Here is a 15,635-nt window from a genome sequence, read left to right on the forward strand (position 1 = left end):
CAGAGACACGCATTCGTTCTTTACCTCCTCCGTCTCCAGAGTGTTTTTTTAAGGTCACTCTTAGATTCACCGGTGAATTCATGAATTCATTCATACCTCACTCCTTCCATCTACAGAGCAGGTACCAGATGAAAGAAATAACACATGCTCACCAAGAGCCAAAGCATCATCTGGTGAAGAATATGAATAATTCAAATCAAATGAGCCATAACAACTAAAGCCTATTCCACGATTCCCCCCTCTTTTCTTTCCAGCTGAAGCGAAAGAGCGAACAGATTTGGTCAAGATTTTCCTTTCAGAGCCTCTCACAGTTTATAGGTTCCACTTATCTAATTACATGCATGACACAAGGTCAGGGATGTTGTGAGATGGCTGAGGAGTACTTATAGTTCAAAGAGGTACTCAAGCTTATATGCCATCTGATTTCCATGTAAATAACATGCGAGTTAAGCGGCACATAGCAAATCAAAAGTCAAGGTTTGGCAGTGCATAATAGACAAGTAAACAGACAGATAGATAATATAAAAATGACCAAAAAAAATGTATGAATATCATGTATCATCAAGGTTTTGAGAGATTTCGAAAGAAACTGCATTCATATCTATCTGACAGGACTCTGCAGACTTTTATCAAAAAGATAGGTGTACTTATGGCATTTGAGCAAATACATCAAATGAAATATGGATTTCATAAACAAACCTTTTTTTCTCTGACAGAAATAGTGACATCCGTTTTAACCGTGCTATTTGCTAGCACAGTTTATGTTAGCATTGTCTTTGTGTTTTACGTGTTTAAGTGTCATGTTAGTTTAAATGTGTATTTTTACCACCGTAGTGTGTTGAGCAGACTCCAGCCACCACGCTGTCGCTCTCTGGAAGCTCTTGCTTCGAATGAAGCTCGAACGCTGATTCGCACGTTATATAGTGGTCTAAAAATAGCTCCGCTTTCAAAGGCATGTATGTTGTGAGTGACAATTCAGAGAACCAATCAGAGTCCCAACACGACGCCGAACTCCTCCCACAATGCGAGTTTAGCCCCGCCTTTCTGAATCGCCACCAAAGTTGTCGTCCCTTTTTTCCTTATATGGTTACGCACGAAGTTGATTGACAGATAAACACGCCCCCTCAATTCGCGGGCATCCGCAGACGCTACGCTGGCTCCACACACTGACTGACACAGTAACCTGTGCGCTACTGTGCTCCCGCTGCTCCCCTTCCAGAAACAGTGTGAGGAAAGAAAACAAGCCTGCATGGATGGACCTATTACTTCTAAACACATTTTAGCATCCATAGTGAACTGAAACGTTTCGGATTTCGCGACTGATCTGAATGTTTCAGTCCTTCGCGCTGAAGCGAACGCGGATTCCTCCCGCAGAGAATCAAAGTCTCTCAAACGCACCGTTTAGCTGCACAAACATGGATGTTCTGGCCAATTACAGTATTTTTCAAGAACTTCAACTTGTTCATGACACTGGCTACTTCTCCGCGATGCCGTCTCTGGAGGAAAACTGGCAGCAGGTGAATTGCTTTTATCTGTGTTTTTGCAATTTATCCAACTTTTTATTCGCGTGTCAGTGCGCTCCTGCGTGTGCGCGCAACTTGTAAAGACGCGACAAACAATATTCATTGCGTTTTGCGTATTGCAACTATGCATACTATTGCACATGCATTTAAAATGCCATGTGGTTGAAATTTGTTGATGATTGAACAGCATACTTCTTGCGACCAAATGCAATGTAGCTAAACATGCTGGGAAATTAAGAAATGAATAATACAAACAGAGGCTCTTTGAATAATAGATCTACATCTGTCCTATCAGTGTTTTTTTTTTTTTCAGTCCCATCGGCATTGCACAGACTCTCGACTATACTGCATTATGTATAAATGCACACGCGTGATTGACTCATAATGTGTCTGCCAGTTAAACGTGCATGACAGAAGTACACAGCGCGCATATCTATGCAACTGTGAAGAGTCTTATGTATAATCAACTCATTTTCATGCAAATGCCACTTTTTCCCTATCCACGAGGATGAAGCCATGCGGTGCGTGGACAAAGCGCACTGACATCCACATGGACGCTGGTTTATGCACCGGCGTGCATTCATAACGATTTGAGATTTATGAAATCCATTTAGAAAACAGAATTGGTTTGCACCGTGCACATGTGAGTAATGACTGTGGTGCGTCGCCAGCGCATAGATGGAGGCATGCTTTGCGCAGAGTTGAGCTCTCCGCAGTGCTGAAGGGGCAACGCGTGGTCCATCCATTGATGCCGGTGCATTGCCTTCTCAACGTGCATTGATTTTTAGATTGCTCGTCCATTTTTATTAACCTATGGGTTCTGATTGCACTGCCATGCGTTTTTCTCAATATGAGAAGGGAATGCATGTGCATGCAATAGTGGCTGCTTTGGCACCATGGTTTTTTTGTTGGTATTATGCCTCTAACCTTGAGTTTTGGTGGATGGACATGCAGTGTGGTCATTTTGAAAATGGACATATGCAAAAGTGTATAAAATACGATGCACTTGCATAACATGTATGCTTTTGAAATCCATTAACAGAAACTAAAATATGCATTTAAAAGTATTTAAATTTCTAATTTTAAGATCTTGATGTTGAAGAAAGTTCATAGATATGACTGCAATGTGTAGTGATTGTAGGAAGTGCGTGTGTAGGAGCTTGAATGCCAGTGTTTGGCTTTGCTATTGACTTTCAATGGTTTGTATGAATAAGAAATGCTCAAAGACTGACATTTGACCTCAATAGAGCTGCTGTGCCCTTGGTGCTCTATAGCGCTAAGTGATCCTAAAGGCCAGACTTCTTCCTCCAGAGCAGCGAATATTGCTCACAAACCGTGTAATCCCTAGTAAGTGGAAAGAAATAGGCCAGAACAGTGGAGACCTTCTTCCAAGCTTTGATAGGCCTACAAGACTTCTTAGTCTCTAGACGTTGCAGCTTTTTAACCTTAGGTTAAGCTTCTGGTTGTGTTTAGAACTGACTAAATGTGAATGATGAGACTGTGTGTAAAAATATCCTGACTTTAGCAAAGCGAAATGTCAGTCATCATATTGACGTGTTGCACTTAAAGACCTCAGAGGCCATTTCAGGTCATAAATATGATATTACAAGAAAAATCCAATTCAGTTTTTTTATGCGCAGCTCGAGTATCCATGTCAAGCGAGAAGCTATTGAAAAGTGTTGAGGAGGGATTGTGTAGTGGCGAGATTCAATATAGAACAAAAGTTTCTTGCCCGAAGCCACTCCATCAACCATCACATGCCCTATAGCCATGACAGAGGATATCCAAAAAAAAATCTCACCTTGAAGAGACTGTCAGTGTGACTCACCTACTCCTGTGGAGAAGGGTAACTGCAATATTGGAACAGAGAATAGAATGGCGTCTGTTCCCATCGAAACCGAATGACCATTCTGGAGCTCATGGGATACAGTGGCACATCAGACTATTCTGGAGTGCTTTTGTCTCGTAACATCTATTTTGGGACTTAGGGGAACTTGAAATGTCTTTTGTTCTCATTGCTTTCATTTCAACTGTCTGATATTTTTAGACTTGGTATTGAAATCTTGCTTGCAGCTGCAATAACATGTTGTGGTGTATGCGGGACAAGAAAAAGAATGCCTTTATGAGATGTTTCTCCTTGTTTAACCACAATAATAAGTATTAGAAGTAGATTATATTATCAAAATCTTGTATAACAATAACAAATTATACTATGTTTGAACGTAGTAGTTTTACTGGTTTTTTTCTGTTTTTCTTTTCACTTGATATGCAATATCACATGAGCCAAAAACATCATGATTGCTAGTGTGATATTGCTTTTATACAGCAATTCAGTGTGGATAAATTTAATAATGAGTTACATTTTAGACACGATATTGACGTCTTTTTTTTTTCAGACAAAAATGGCTCAAAACAAAGCCACTGCAGAACAGTTGCAACACACAGTGACGTTACTGAATTATTCAGTTTTTGTACAAATTGAGTGTATTCGCTCATAAAAACTATCACTTGGTTTGCTCCTGAATTAATCAAGAGTATTTGAACAATTTTGTTTGAACGATTCATTTACTTGCTCCTGAACAAATCAGTTTTCAATTGAATGAATGATTCAATGACTCACTCATACATGGCTTGTCGCCATCTACTGGTGAAGCAATGTAACCTGCATAAACAGTCACTGAAATATGTCAACACTAAAACAAAAACTGACTTAATGCAGATATTTTGGTGTTTTAAATTAATTTTCTGTGGGAAATTCTACTATTTTGCATAATTCAGTAAATTAAATACTTTAAACAGTACATATGTGACCCTGGACCACAAAACTAGTCATAAGTAGTATGGGTATATTAGTAGCAATAGCCAACAATACATTGCATGGGTCAAAATTATCGATTTTTCTTTTGTGCCAAAAATCATTAAGATATTAAGTAAAGATCATGTTCCATGATGATATTTTATAAATTTCCTACTGTAAATATATAAAAACGTAATTTTTGATAAGTATTATGCATTGCTAAGACCTTCAATTGAACAACTTTAAAGGCATTTTTCTCACTTTTTTTTTTTTGCACCCTCAGATTCCAGATTTTTAAATAGTTTTATCCTGGCCAAATATTGTCCTATCCTAACAACCTATACATCAGTGAAAAGCTTATTTATTCAGATGATGGTTTTGTGGTTTAGGGTCACATATATTATTTTTATTTGAAAACTGATTAATGCAAATCCAGATTATTCATAACAAATGATGGCATCAGAGCAAAAACGTACACTCAAACAATACCCTCATACAGTGAGTTTTAATTTGCTCTGTTATGTCCCGCTCTGTATTTTCTTATTCATATAATGTTAAATAGTCCTGCCCACTATTAAGCATGTAAACTGTACAGTAAATTTTCTACTGTTGCATTGCACATTACCCAGTTCTAATAAGTAGCATTGCTTTATGAGATTAAGGGAAAGCATTAATGGATGTAGATATCAAAAATAGTACTTTTCCCACAGCATGAGCTTTCAGCCATTTAATGGCGCTAGTTAATAGTGCTTGCCAGCTGTTCTTACACAATTTGTCATATGGCAAGCAATGAACTTCTAATAAGCATTAGAAGTCTGACTGACAAGCACGAAAGGAAAATTACACTTATAGCTCTTTGAAAGCTCTTTACTACATTTAGTTTATGTGCTAATACTATAATCACAGCGAGAATGTTTGACCCCTTCATTATAAGAGATTTGTGTATTTCCCCGTCAGATTGTAATCAGGATGTGGTTAAGAAAATGTTTTTGTACTTTTGGATCTTTGCATGCCTGGATCCACCACAGACGTTTCTTCTCTTGCAGCCTCAGGCCAGGGCAAACTCTGTAACTGATACTGTAATGACTCTCCAAAGAGCCTAATGCACTGTGCTACGGCAGCACATTGTGTGTTTCACAGTGTCAACTACTTACAGGAACGCTTCTCTAAAGTCATTACGTTGCTTTCTTGACTAAATGCCCCAAGGAAAAGTTGGGGGGAAAGTCCAAGAATAAACCAACCCTGTTTAACCCATACCTCCCTAAATGCTTTTTCGAAGATGTAAATAACAATTATTGTTGTATGTTTTACAAGAAAATATTTATCTAGATTTTTTGGTCAAATTTCTGAGTGAAAATTGCTTCTATCTATTTTTTCCCCAGTTTAACCGAACTTTGATGCAAAGCCAAAGAAAAAACAACCAAAAAACAAGTAACTTTGACTTTTTTTGCTCTGTCAACAAAATAGTTAAAATCAAAGCCACTGCAGAACCGTTGCAACCGTTTTTGAACAAATGGGTTGAGTAAATAATTCAATGACTTATACATAGTCTTTTGTTTTTCCAAAGTTGTAAATAATTGGAGTCGCTTTCACAAGAAAATACTATTTTAGTTTTTCTACTTTAAACTTTTCTGATTAATTCAATGTGTTCCTTGCTGTTTTTTTGGGGGGTGAAATTTACTAATAATTTCTGAGTGAAATTGCTTCTATCAATTTTTTTCTCAGTTTAGCTGAACTTTGATGCAAAGCCAAAGGAAAAACAACCAAAAAACAAGTAACTAAATAGTTAGAAACAAAGGCACTGCAGAACTGTTGCAACCATTTTTGAACAAATGGGTTGAGTAAATAATTTAATAATTCATACAGAGTCTTTTGTTTTTTCAAAGTTGTAAATAATTGGAGTGGCTTTTACAAGAAAATACTATTTCAGTTTTATGTTTCTGCACCTAGGACTAATTTTTTTTTCAGTGTAGGCAAACCTTAATGCAAAAAGACAGAAAACGTCCCACGTTTCTCGTTTCCCCTTTTGAAATCTATCCTGTGTCACAGCCTCATGTCCCAAACTGCAGAAAAGCTCCTGTAGTTGCATGCTTATGAAGATTGACACGAGGCATTGAGCAAAAGTGCCAAGCATGCATATTCCGTGCTGCAGTCTCTGCCACTCTGAAACCCTGGCTGCCGAGAATCCAGAAAGAAAAAGGGACCAAAAAGATGAAACCCTATTTCCATATCCATTCCCATTCTTGGTTGCATCAAAACAAGCCACAAAACCGTCTTCAACCCAAGCTCGGGCCAGTCGGGCCTCGAGCACTCACATATCCGCCTCCTCCTTTAGGCCCATGGATCCAAGCGGATTCCCATTACCGTAGGCGATGACTGCTGAAATGTGTGTTATGTAATTCTCTCAGCGCCACAGCTGCCTTCTTACAGCGTTCAAGTCGGCCCGTCGGAGAGAGCCAAAACCCAGCCACATCACCGTGAAATCTTAAAGAGGTTTCCGGATCACACGGCTCTGTGGGCCACGTCTTCATGCTGGGAGTCAGACCATATGGATCATTTAGTAAAATACACAGAGTTCTTCCTCTCAAGAATAATTTATGGACTCGTTGTTTCGTGCATGTGGCCCGCTCAGAGAAGAAAATGAGACTGGCTGTCCTCTGGCTGACTTGTTTTTGATACTAAAATGTTACACAAAAGGGACTTTTAGAGTGCATCCGCAACCCCGTAATGTTATTGAGACACCATTAGCCGTCGTAACCGCTTATTTCGAACCAATATGCATCCGTAAATGCGTCCATTCGCGCCCTTTAGAGATTCCATTCACACTTTTCGCTTGATTGCACGGCCCTGAGATTGAGTCCTCTACATTATCAGATGTGCTGGCTCATATTAACTACATCACAGTCCTCATTTATCATCGAAACCAGCGACAGATTTTTGGATAACACGCCGTGTAATGGAGCTGAAATGATCTGGTTGCTTGAGATAACATCAGTGCACTGATCCCATTGCTACTGACAAGCATCAGTAATTGAAAATGACAAAGCGATAGCGCTCTCCATCTCATGAGTCAATTCTGGGAGTTATTGCAATATAGTTGTCATGCAGAGCGCATGGCTACTGCTTTAAAACAGTCGACTCGAGCGAGAAATGGGCCCGACGTGGGAACCTTATAAGAGGTGAAGCGTCTTTAAATATGCAGAGATATCATTAGTGCCTCGGCCGAGATGTCTCGCTGTACCTTCTGACAGGTTCACTTCTGCGGGTGGATTTCAGGTGTAAAAACAGAGCCTGTTTCATCACTAGTCTTGGCTCCCGCAAAGCAGACATATGGTGCTTTCTCAAGATTACTTAAGAATGTGGTTGCATTCGGCTCTTGCATGACACGCTCGTTGTCTGATAATTCGGCAATTGTGCAACACCAGTCTTAATATTCGGTAGTTTTGCAAGCTTGTGACATAAATTGTTTTTAACCCTAGAATGCACGACCTAGAAACCCTGCAAGAATGCATGAAGGGTGTCAACATGACCTGTATGAGATTCAGTGGTTTTCATCAAAGCAAATACAGCCTGTTTGTATTGTTATTTTGAGGGTAATAGAACAGTTTAGGAATTTGATTATGCACAAATGTTTCGAAATGTTTGTTTGTTCACTTCCCGTGTAAATGCACAATTAATGTAACTCATTTTTGTTTATAATCAGCGTTGGGAAGGTTACTTTGGAAATGTAATAGATTGCCGATTATAAGTTACTCTATTTAAAATGTAATAAGTAATGTACCCATTTCAATTACTTAAAGTAATGTGAAAAAAACTGCTTAAATTTTAAAGAAATAAATTACATTTTTATGTGGGTGTGTGAAAATATTCAAAAGTAGCCTCTTTTGTAATCATTAACATTGTTATAAGTAATTTAATTCCTTATTATTCTCAGTAACTGGAATGGATTACAATTACATTTATTTTATAATTAAACTACGTAACTATGTTACATGTAACTTACTCCCCAACCCTGTTTATAATTATTGGTTACATTTATACAAAATACAGTAACAGTAAAATTGTGATATTTTTGCAAATTGAAATAACTGTTTTCTAATTTAATCTATTTTAAAATTTAATTAACCCTAAATTGGTAGTGCTGAATTTTCAGCTGCCATTCTGTCACATGATCCCTCAGAAATAATTTTAACATTGATTTGGTGAAATGTCAAACATTTCTTATTGTTATCAATGCTGAAAACAGTTATACTGCTTATTATTTTTGGAAACGTTAATACTTTTTATTTTTTAGGATTCTTTGATGAATCGAAAGCTCAAAAGAACAGTATTTACTTGGAATAGAAGTCTTTAATCAGTTTAATGCACCCTCGCTTCATTTTGACCTCTGTTTATCCATTCTCTGATTAATTGTTGGCTCTATCATTTATATAGATAATAGATAAAGGACAGGGAGTGCTGAGCAATTGAATTGGACTGGATTCAGACTCATACTGCATTACGACTTGAGCATTGTCCAGGAAGGCCATGGCTTCGCCATCACCGGTGACATTTGTGTCAGAGCATCTAACACTTTTCCCCCGTCCTTTGCATCACAAACTCGCATGCACTTGCATTATGTTGTCGCATATGACTCTTATCTTAGCAATGACAACAGTCTTCCCACTGCCGAGCTCAAGTGCAACTGTCAGGGTCACCCTGTAACAATACTCAAGCTGACCCCTAGCAATCCAATTAGACTCCTGCACTACAGCAGTGAGTAGGCAACCCACTCTAGGCGCTGAGATCATTAATCTGACTGGGGCCAGATGATTGCCCATGATGGCTGCCACATTGAAGGGTGATGAAAAGGTTAGCGTCTGATGAAAGAGGAGAAGGGAGATGGTGCACTCATTTGTCGAAGGCCTCTGGAGTAAGTGTCAGCACCCAGAGCTGCGGAGCGGGGGAAAAGGAGTGAAGTGGAGCATCTTTATGTATGAGTCCCGAATCTAGCGCAGACGGGAGACACAGCGCTGGCACTCAAGGCTTTGATTAACAGGCCGAGTAGAACTGAGTGCTTTTTTCACTCTCACACACAGCTTGACAGCGATTTTCCCTTCATTTAAGATAGAATGTAAAACTTTTACAAGGCGGCGCAGGCCAGGGAATGATTGGACCGGCAATAACGTGCATAAGAAATGCAAATAGTCTCACCTTCATGTGGAAAAGTTTCATGAAGATTGGTTCTTTTCAAGTATCCTGGAATCCATATTGACCCTAGTTACTTTAATACACACTACCGTTCAAAAGTTTGGGGTCAGGATACTTTTATTTATACTTGAAGTGACAGTAAAGACTTTGACATTGTTACAATTTTCTATTTCAAATAGACTGTTTTCAATATTGATAATAATCAGAAATGCTTCTTAACCCTTTGAGCAGTACGGTCCCACATATGGGATTCTAATTTCTGTGCCCCTGGGAGTACGGTCCCACATATGGGATTTAGAACGTTCGGTGACGTCACGCAGCTGACAAATTCAAACTGCGCTTTGGCGCGATGGCTGGCGCTGAGCCAGAGACGGCGGAGCTCTGCACTTGTCATACAATCACAACTATGCAGCGTTTTTAACCACATAACGCTTATTTTAGGTTTCAGACATTTAAATACACATAAGTACTAGTAAAACGAGACATTAAGAGTTTGTAAAATACACACATAGGTCTATGGAAGCAGCAAATAACCATCTATTCAAATATAATTTGCCGATGTGTTTTATTTCTATCACATACACATATGCAAAGTAACTAAAAGGTTCACTCTAATCCTCTTCTAGTTCACCAGCCGCTTACTTGCATGTATTTCGGGAGAAACGGATGAATGTACCTGATGTAAACGCGGCTGACAGGACTCTCTGAACTGCAGCGCGAACAAACATGGCCGCGCCCATCTCACGTTTCAAATCACGATCCAGATCATTTACATAGGGTTTTAAACGACGAATCATACTAATTCACACATATTTGTGAATCGGAATATTAGATAGTTCATGGCATGGTAAGCAAGTGTGTGAGTATTCTGGATAAAAAAGGAAAAACGAAATTAAAGCGATCTATCTGTCATACAGTGTTATTGTGGCTGTGTTGTGTCACGTGACAAGCATGACGCGTCGCCATGGAAACAATAAGGACGAACGTTCTAAAATAACGGTCGCTTAAAAAAAACTCACTCTCGGGGGTCCACTAGAATATTTTAAACTCACCACTGAAAGGGTTAAAGGGTTACTCCACCCCAAAAAGAAAATTTTGTCATTAATCACGTCCAAACACATGAAAGCTTTGTTAATCTTCGGAACTCAATTTAAGAAATTTTGGATGAAAAACGGGATGTTTGTGACTGTTCCATTGACTACCAAGTAAATAACACTGTGAAGGCCCAGAAAAGTATAAAGAATGTCGTCAAAATAGTCTGCCTTTTTTTTTTTTTTTTTTTTTTGTACGCACAGAAAACAAAAATAACGTGGTGCTACGGTAATGCGGAGGAGACGAATTGTTGAATAAAGTCATTATTTTTGTTTTCTTTGCGTACAAAAAGTATTCTTGTAGCTTCGTAAAACTGTGGTTGAACCACTTTCATATTTTTCTGGGCCTTGGCAGTGTTATTTACTTGGCAGTCAATGGGACTGTTTTAAAACCCTTTAAGCAGAAAATCTATGTATTAGAATAATTTCTGAAGTATCATGTGACACTGAAGACTGGAGTAATGATGCTGAAAATTCAGCTTTGTCATAAAAATAACTAGGTACTGGGAACTTGGAGAATTCAAATGGCTTGTGAACTCATACATAATAGCTGTTTTATGAAAAATACCTCTCAGATTTCAGAGAGATACTGTGCTTCCCTTGCGCCATCCCACCTGGAACAGTCCCTCATTTTTAATCATGTTGTTTGCCATTGACAGCAGGATTATTAAAGAAACACGTTGCCAAGGAACCACGTTTTGTTACAGCTATCGCGCTTGTTTGTTTTGGCGTCGTTCTCCTCATCGGTCACTGTATGCATGGAATCTCACAGCCAGCGTCTCCTGCGATACCTCGAGAGAAAGTCTTCCAAGAGACCTTGAGAGATACAATGAAGGACAATGTTCTCTTGGTAAACATCCCATCGCTTTTCTTCTCTTTTTTCATGAGAAGCCATCAATCACCGCCGGCAACGATTCAGCCTCAAAATGGGTCATGAAACTTAAAGTGACAAGAGGCGTTGTTTATCAAGGTTTATGCAAGCTTCAATCAATCACTGCATCTATTGCTGCATAGAGAGACGGGATGGACGCTATTTTGTTTCACATGGACTGATTATGCACAAAAACATTGTTCAATTGTTACAATAAGGAAGCATTTGCATATTATAACATCAACTTTTTTGCAAAAGCATGTATGAAACTGTATGCATGCCCCATGCACGTGTGCATTTGAGCATGCATCTGAGTGTCAGATGAGGGATTTCTCCACGAAACATCGCTGAGCTCAGCACTTCTACTGCCTCAGTGTCTGCAGCGCGTGTGTGTGCGTATGTGACTTACTCAGCCGTGGCATATATGCAAAGCCAGCTGTATTTCCATATGCTCCAAGTTACCGTTGTCTGAGTTCCACATGACCTGGCCTGGCTCCAGTACTGGCCTGCATTGTAACACCTGGATACAGCAATACCCCAGTCTCACCACCACCCCATCCCTTATGCTGAAGCAGGCAAACGCATTCTTTCTTTCTGACTGCTTTGCAGTTGCTGCTCACTGGAGGAAGTGAAAGGAAGGCTGGCAAAGCACTGTCCAATTTTGGATGGACATCAGTCAGGCTGAATTGGTTCGTGTCGAGATTGCACAACATTGGCAGCATGTTTTGTTTCTTAATTATATGCCCACGAAAAGCGACTCAAAAAAGATTAAATGAGGCATTGGTTATTAATATTTAAAGCTAAGCAAATCATTGATGTTTTTAAGTCTGTTTGTTGTCCGCCAGCGGAAAAATCGCAAGTTTGATAATTTAAAAAAGGGATTTTCAAGCTGTATGAAACTATTTGATTTTACTTTTACAAACAAAGTCTTCTAATAGAATATAATAATCCTGATTATCTCAAGTCAACAGAAAGAAGAATGAAAAGTGACTAATAAAAAACATTAAATATAATCTTAATTTATTAGTAATTTTGGCAGCTTTAAAAGGATAGTTCACCCAAAAATAAGAATTACCCCATGATTTCCTCACTCTCAAGCCATCCTAGGTGTATATGTCTTAATTCTGAATTGAATACAACGACCCCCAGTTTCACAGACAAGGCATAAACCTAGTCCTAATGTAAGTCTAAGCTGTTTCAACAGAAAATAAAAAACATTACTGGTGTGCATCTTGAGACAAAACAAGGCCACAGATATATATTTTAGGATCACTCAGTGCAAGTTTCTTTCAAGCAAAAAATTACTTGTGTCCTAATTGAGTTATGGCCTAATCCTAGTTTAGTCTAAGCCAGGGATCCTCAAATCTGGCCTATGGGATCCACCTTCCTGCAGAGTTGAGCTGTAACCCCAATCAAACACCTGAGCATGCTATTTAGCTTAATCAGGATCATTAGAAAATCATATGTAGATGAGTTTGACCAGGGTTGGAGCTAAACTCTGCACTGTATTGGCCCTCCAGGGTAAGATTTGAGGAACCTTGGTCAAAGCCATGTCTGTGCAGCCAGGCTTCAGAGTTATATTAAAAAATGTCCTGCTTCTTCCAAGCTTTATAATGGCAGTGAATGGTGTTGAGATTTTGAAGCCCAAAAGAGTGCATCCATCCATCATAAAATTGCTCCACACGGCTCCAAGAGGGCTAATTAAGGCCTTATGGAGTGAATCGATGCGTAAAAAAAATATCCATATTTAAAACTTTATAAATCGTAAAAAACTGTCATACGCGTGTTCACAAGAGGGTGGTGATCCTGCGGAAGTGGCGAACGCTGTTATGGCAAAACATTAGTCACAAATTAGAAGTACAAAACGAGGATTTGCAAAAAAAAAAAAAAAAAAAAAACCTTAGGGGACTTTGACATAAGCCAAAAGGACACTCCTTTGCTGTTATCAAAACTTGGTTATAGCATATTCTCACCTGGATATTTTTCATACACAAATGCATCGATTCATTTCAGAGGGGCTTTATTAACCCCCGGAGCTGTGTGGAGTACTTTTTATGATGGATTGATGCACTTTTTTGGCTTCAAAATCTCACCACCCGTTCACTGCCATTTATAAAGCTTGGAAGTGTTAGGATATTTTTTAATATAACTTTTTTAATTTTTTTAATATGATTGTATTTGTCTGAAAGAAAAAGAAGAAAGTCATATACACCTAGGATGGCTTGAGGGTAATTTTCATTTTTGGGTGATGTATTCCTTTAAGAATACATTTTCCATAGTTTTTCTCTTTTTTGCTATTTTGTTCTAAAACGTTTTTTTTTTTTTTCTTAAATGTTTACACTTTTAATGCATTTTACAAATAAATAAGACAGAAAGAGAACGTCTATGTAATAATATACATTAATCTGTTGAAAACAAATCTAGATTTATATATAACATTTGCATTCTTCATGTATTGTCTTTTTGCACTTTTATTTAAATTTTTCTAAACAGAAGAAACGGAGAGCATCGGTTCTCCTAATTTTTCTTTAGAAGAGCCTGTACAGACTCACCAGCTCTTGTGGCATAAGGAGGTTTGTCTTTGTTTTAGCATGGGAGAGCTATTTGGGTCGGAAGTTATTTTGGGATGCATTGCTAGAAATACCTGTGGGAGTGAGTAATAGTTGAAATGAGACCATCTTTAAGTTAGTTTGTGTCTCTGCTCATTTACATATGTTTAGCTATGTTCATTTCAAAATCACCAATGATCTTGTTATTCTTTCATTTATTTTTGTGTACGAAGATACAGATGTCTTTAAAAGTATTGAAGAGCATACAGTATCTTTTTCTCGAGCTCTCTTTCACAGGTTTCATGCTCTGGGCTTTTTGGTATTTAATCATGGACTTCTAATTAATCCAATTATGAGTCATTTGAATCACAGCAGATGTGAAGCCGCAAACTCAAGCAGGTGTGAAAAGATCGTCCCCCATCTCAAATCCCAAGGTTTCGCTTTCACTCTTGGCTCGGACTCTTATAATCATTCCTTGGAGGTTGAAACATTACCCACGTGCCTCGAGAACAATAGGCTAGCGTTGCCATCCCAGAGCGTGACTCACCGTCCTCCATTAGCTGGCATGTTAATCACATACAGAGAAGGGTCGGCATGAGTAAACGGGTCCAAGAAAGTGGGAGTCTTGAGATGTCTGAGCTCCATCTTGCCTCTTCAGTCTACTGTAAAGACAATGTAAAACTTGGCTGTAAATTACTTGCGATAACTCAAAATGGCCACAGTAAGTAGGCTATAGCGGCTCTGCCTTAATGGACTGAACTCAATGAACTCGCCGCGGAAGGGAAGGTGGGGGCTGTCGCGCTTCCCTGAGATGGAGGGAATATGAAAACGGCAGCTCTGCGCTTCCTTGAGGTGCGTCCGCTTGTAGTCGGCTCAGCGGATTTGTTCATTTTTAGATCGTTGCGTGTTTGTGTCGATGGTAAGAGGGGATGAGTTTAACTACAGCAACACTTCCACCCTGTAGGCAGTATGTGATAGATCAAAATAATGTCCGACTGAGGAGAAAGTAATTTGTTTGCATTTGTGGTAAGGTATGTGTGTGAAAATGCTCTCACTGAAGCACTGAAAACAGAAATATTTTACTGTTAAAGATTTTTGGGAATTGATGGATTTCTGTTAATCAAACAATGAAAATTTCAAATTGCCCAAAATGTGGCCAATTTCACTAGAAATTACACTACACTTTAGGGCCGTACAATCATTAAATAGCATTTTAAAAAGTCTTAAAAGTTGTTTGCAGAGGTCTTTTAAGTTAATGCTTGTAAATGTTTGGTTCTTAATACTGTGTTGTTACCTGAATGATCCACAGCTTTGGTTGTTTTTTTAGTATTAGTTGTTCACGAGTCTCTTGTTTGTCCTGAACAGTTAAACTGCCCACTATTTTTCCAAAAAATCCTTCAGGTCCCACAAATTCTTTGGTTTTCAGCATTTCTGTGTATTTGAATCCTTTCCAACAATGACTGTAAGATTTTGAGATGCATCTTTTCACACTGAGAACAACTGAGGGACTCGGTTAAATAAAATAAACTAAATTTAAAAAAAAACATGAATGTATGGTCCCTTTTATTTTGGTCAAATAATTGATATTTTGCAGATTCTGCAAGGTGTATGTAA

The 15,635-nt window shown here is 38.6% G+C and overlaps 1 protein-coding gene across 1 annotated transcript in view; it reads left to right on the forward strand.

Moving 5' to 3' along the window:
- Positions 1–1,191: 1,191 nt before the first annotated feature.
- klf7a (Kruppel like factor 7a) overlaps positions 1,192–15,635 on the forward strand; it is a 52,452-nt gene continuing 38,008 nt past the window's right edge. The window contains exon 1 of the mRNA XM_073842972.1: positions 1,192–1,517. Coding sequence (XP_073699073.1) covers positions 1,329–1,517 — 189 coding nt within the window. The 5' untranslated portion in view covers positions 1,192–1,328. The remainder of the gene's footprint in view (positions 1,518–15,635) is intronic.

Source organism: Garra rufa, chromosome 6 (assembly GCF_049309525.1).
Source record: "Garra rufa chromosome 6, GarRuf1.0, whole genome shotgun sequence".
Taxonomy (NCBI): domain Eukaryota; kingdom Metazoa; phylum Chordata; class Actinopteri; order Cypriniformes; family Cyprinidae; genus Garra; species Garra rufa.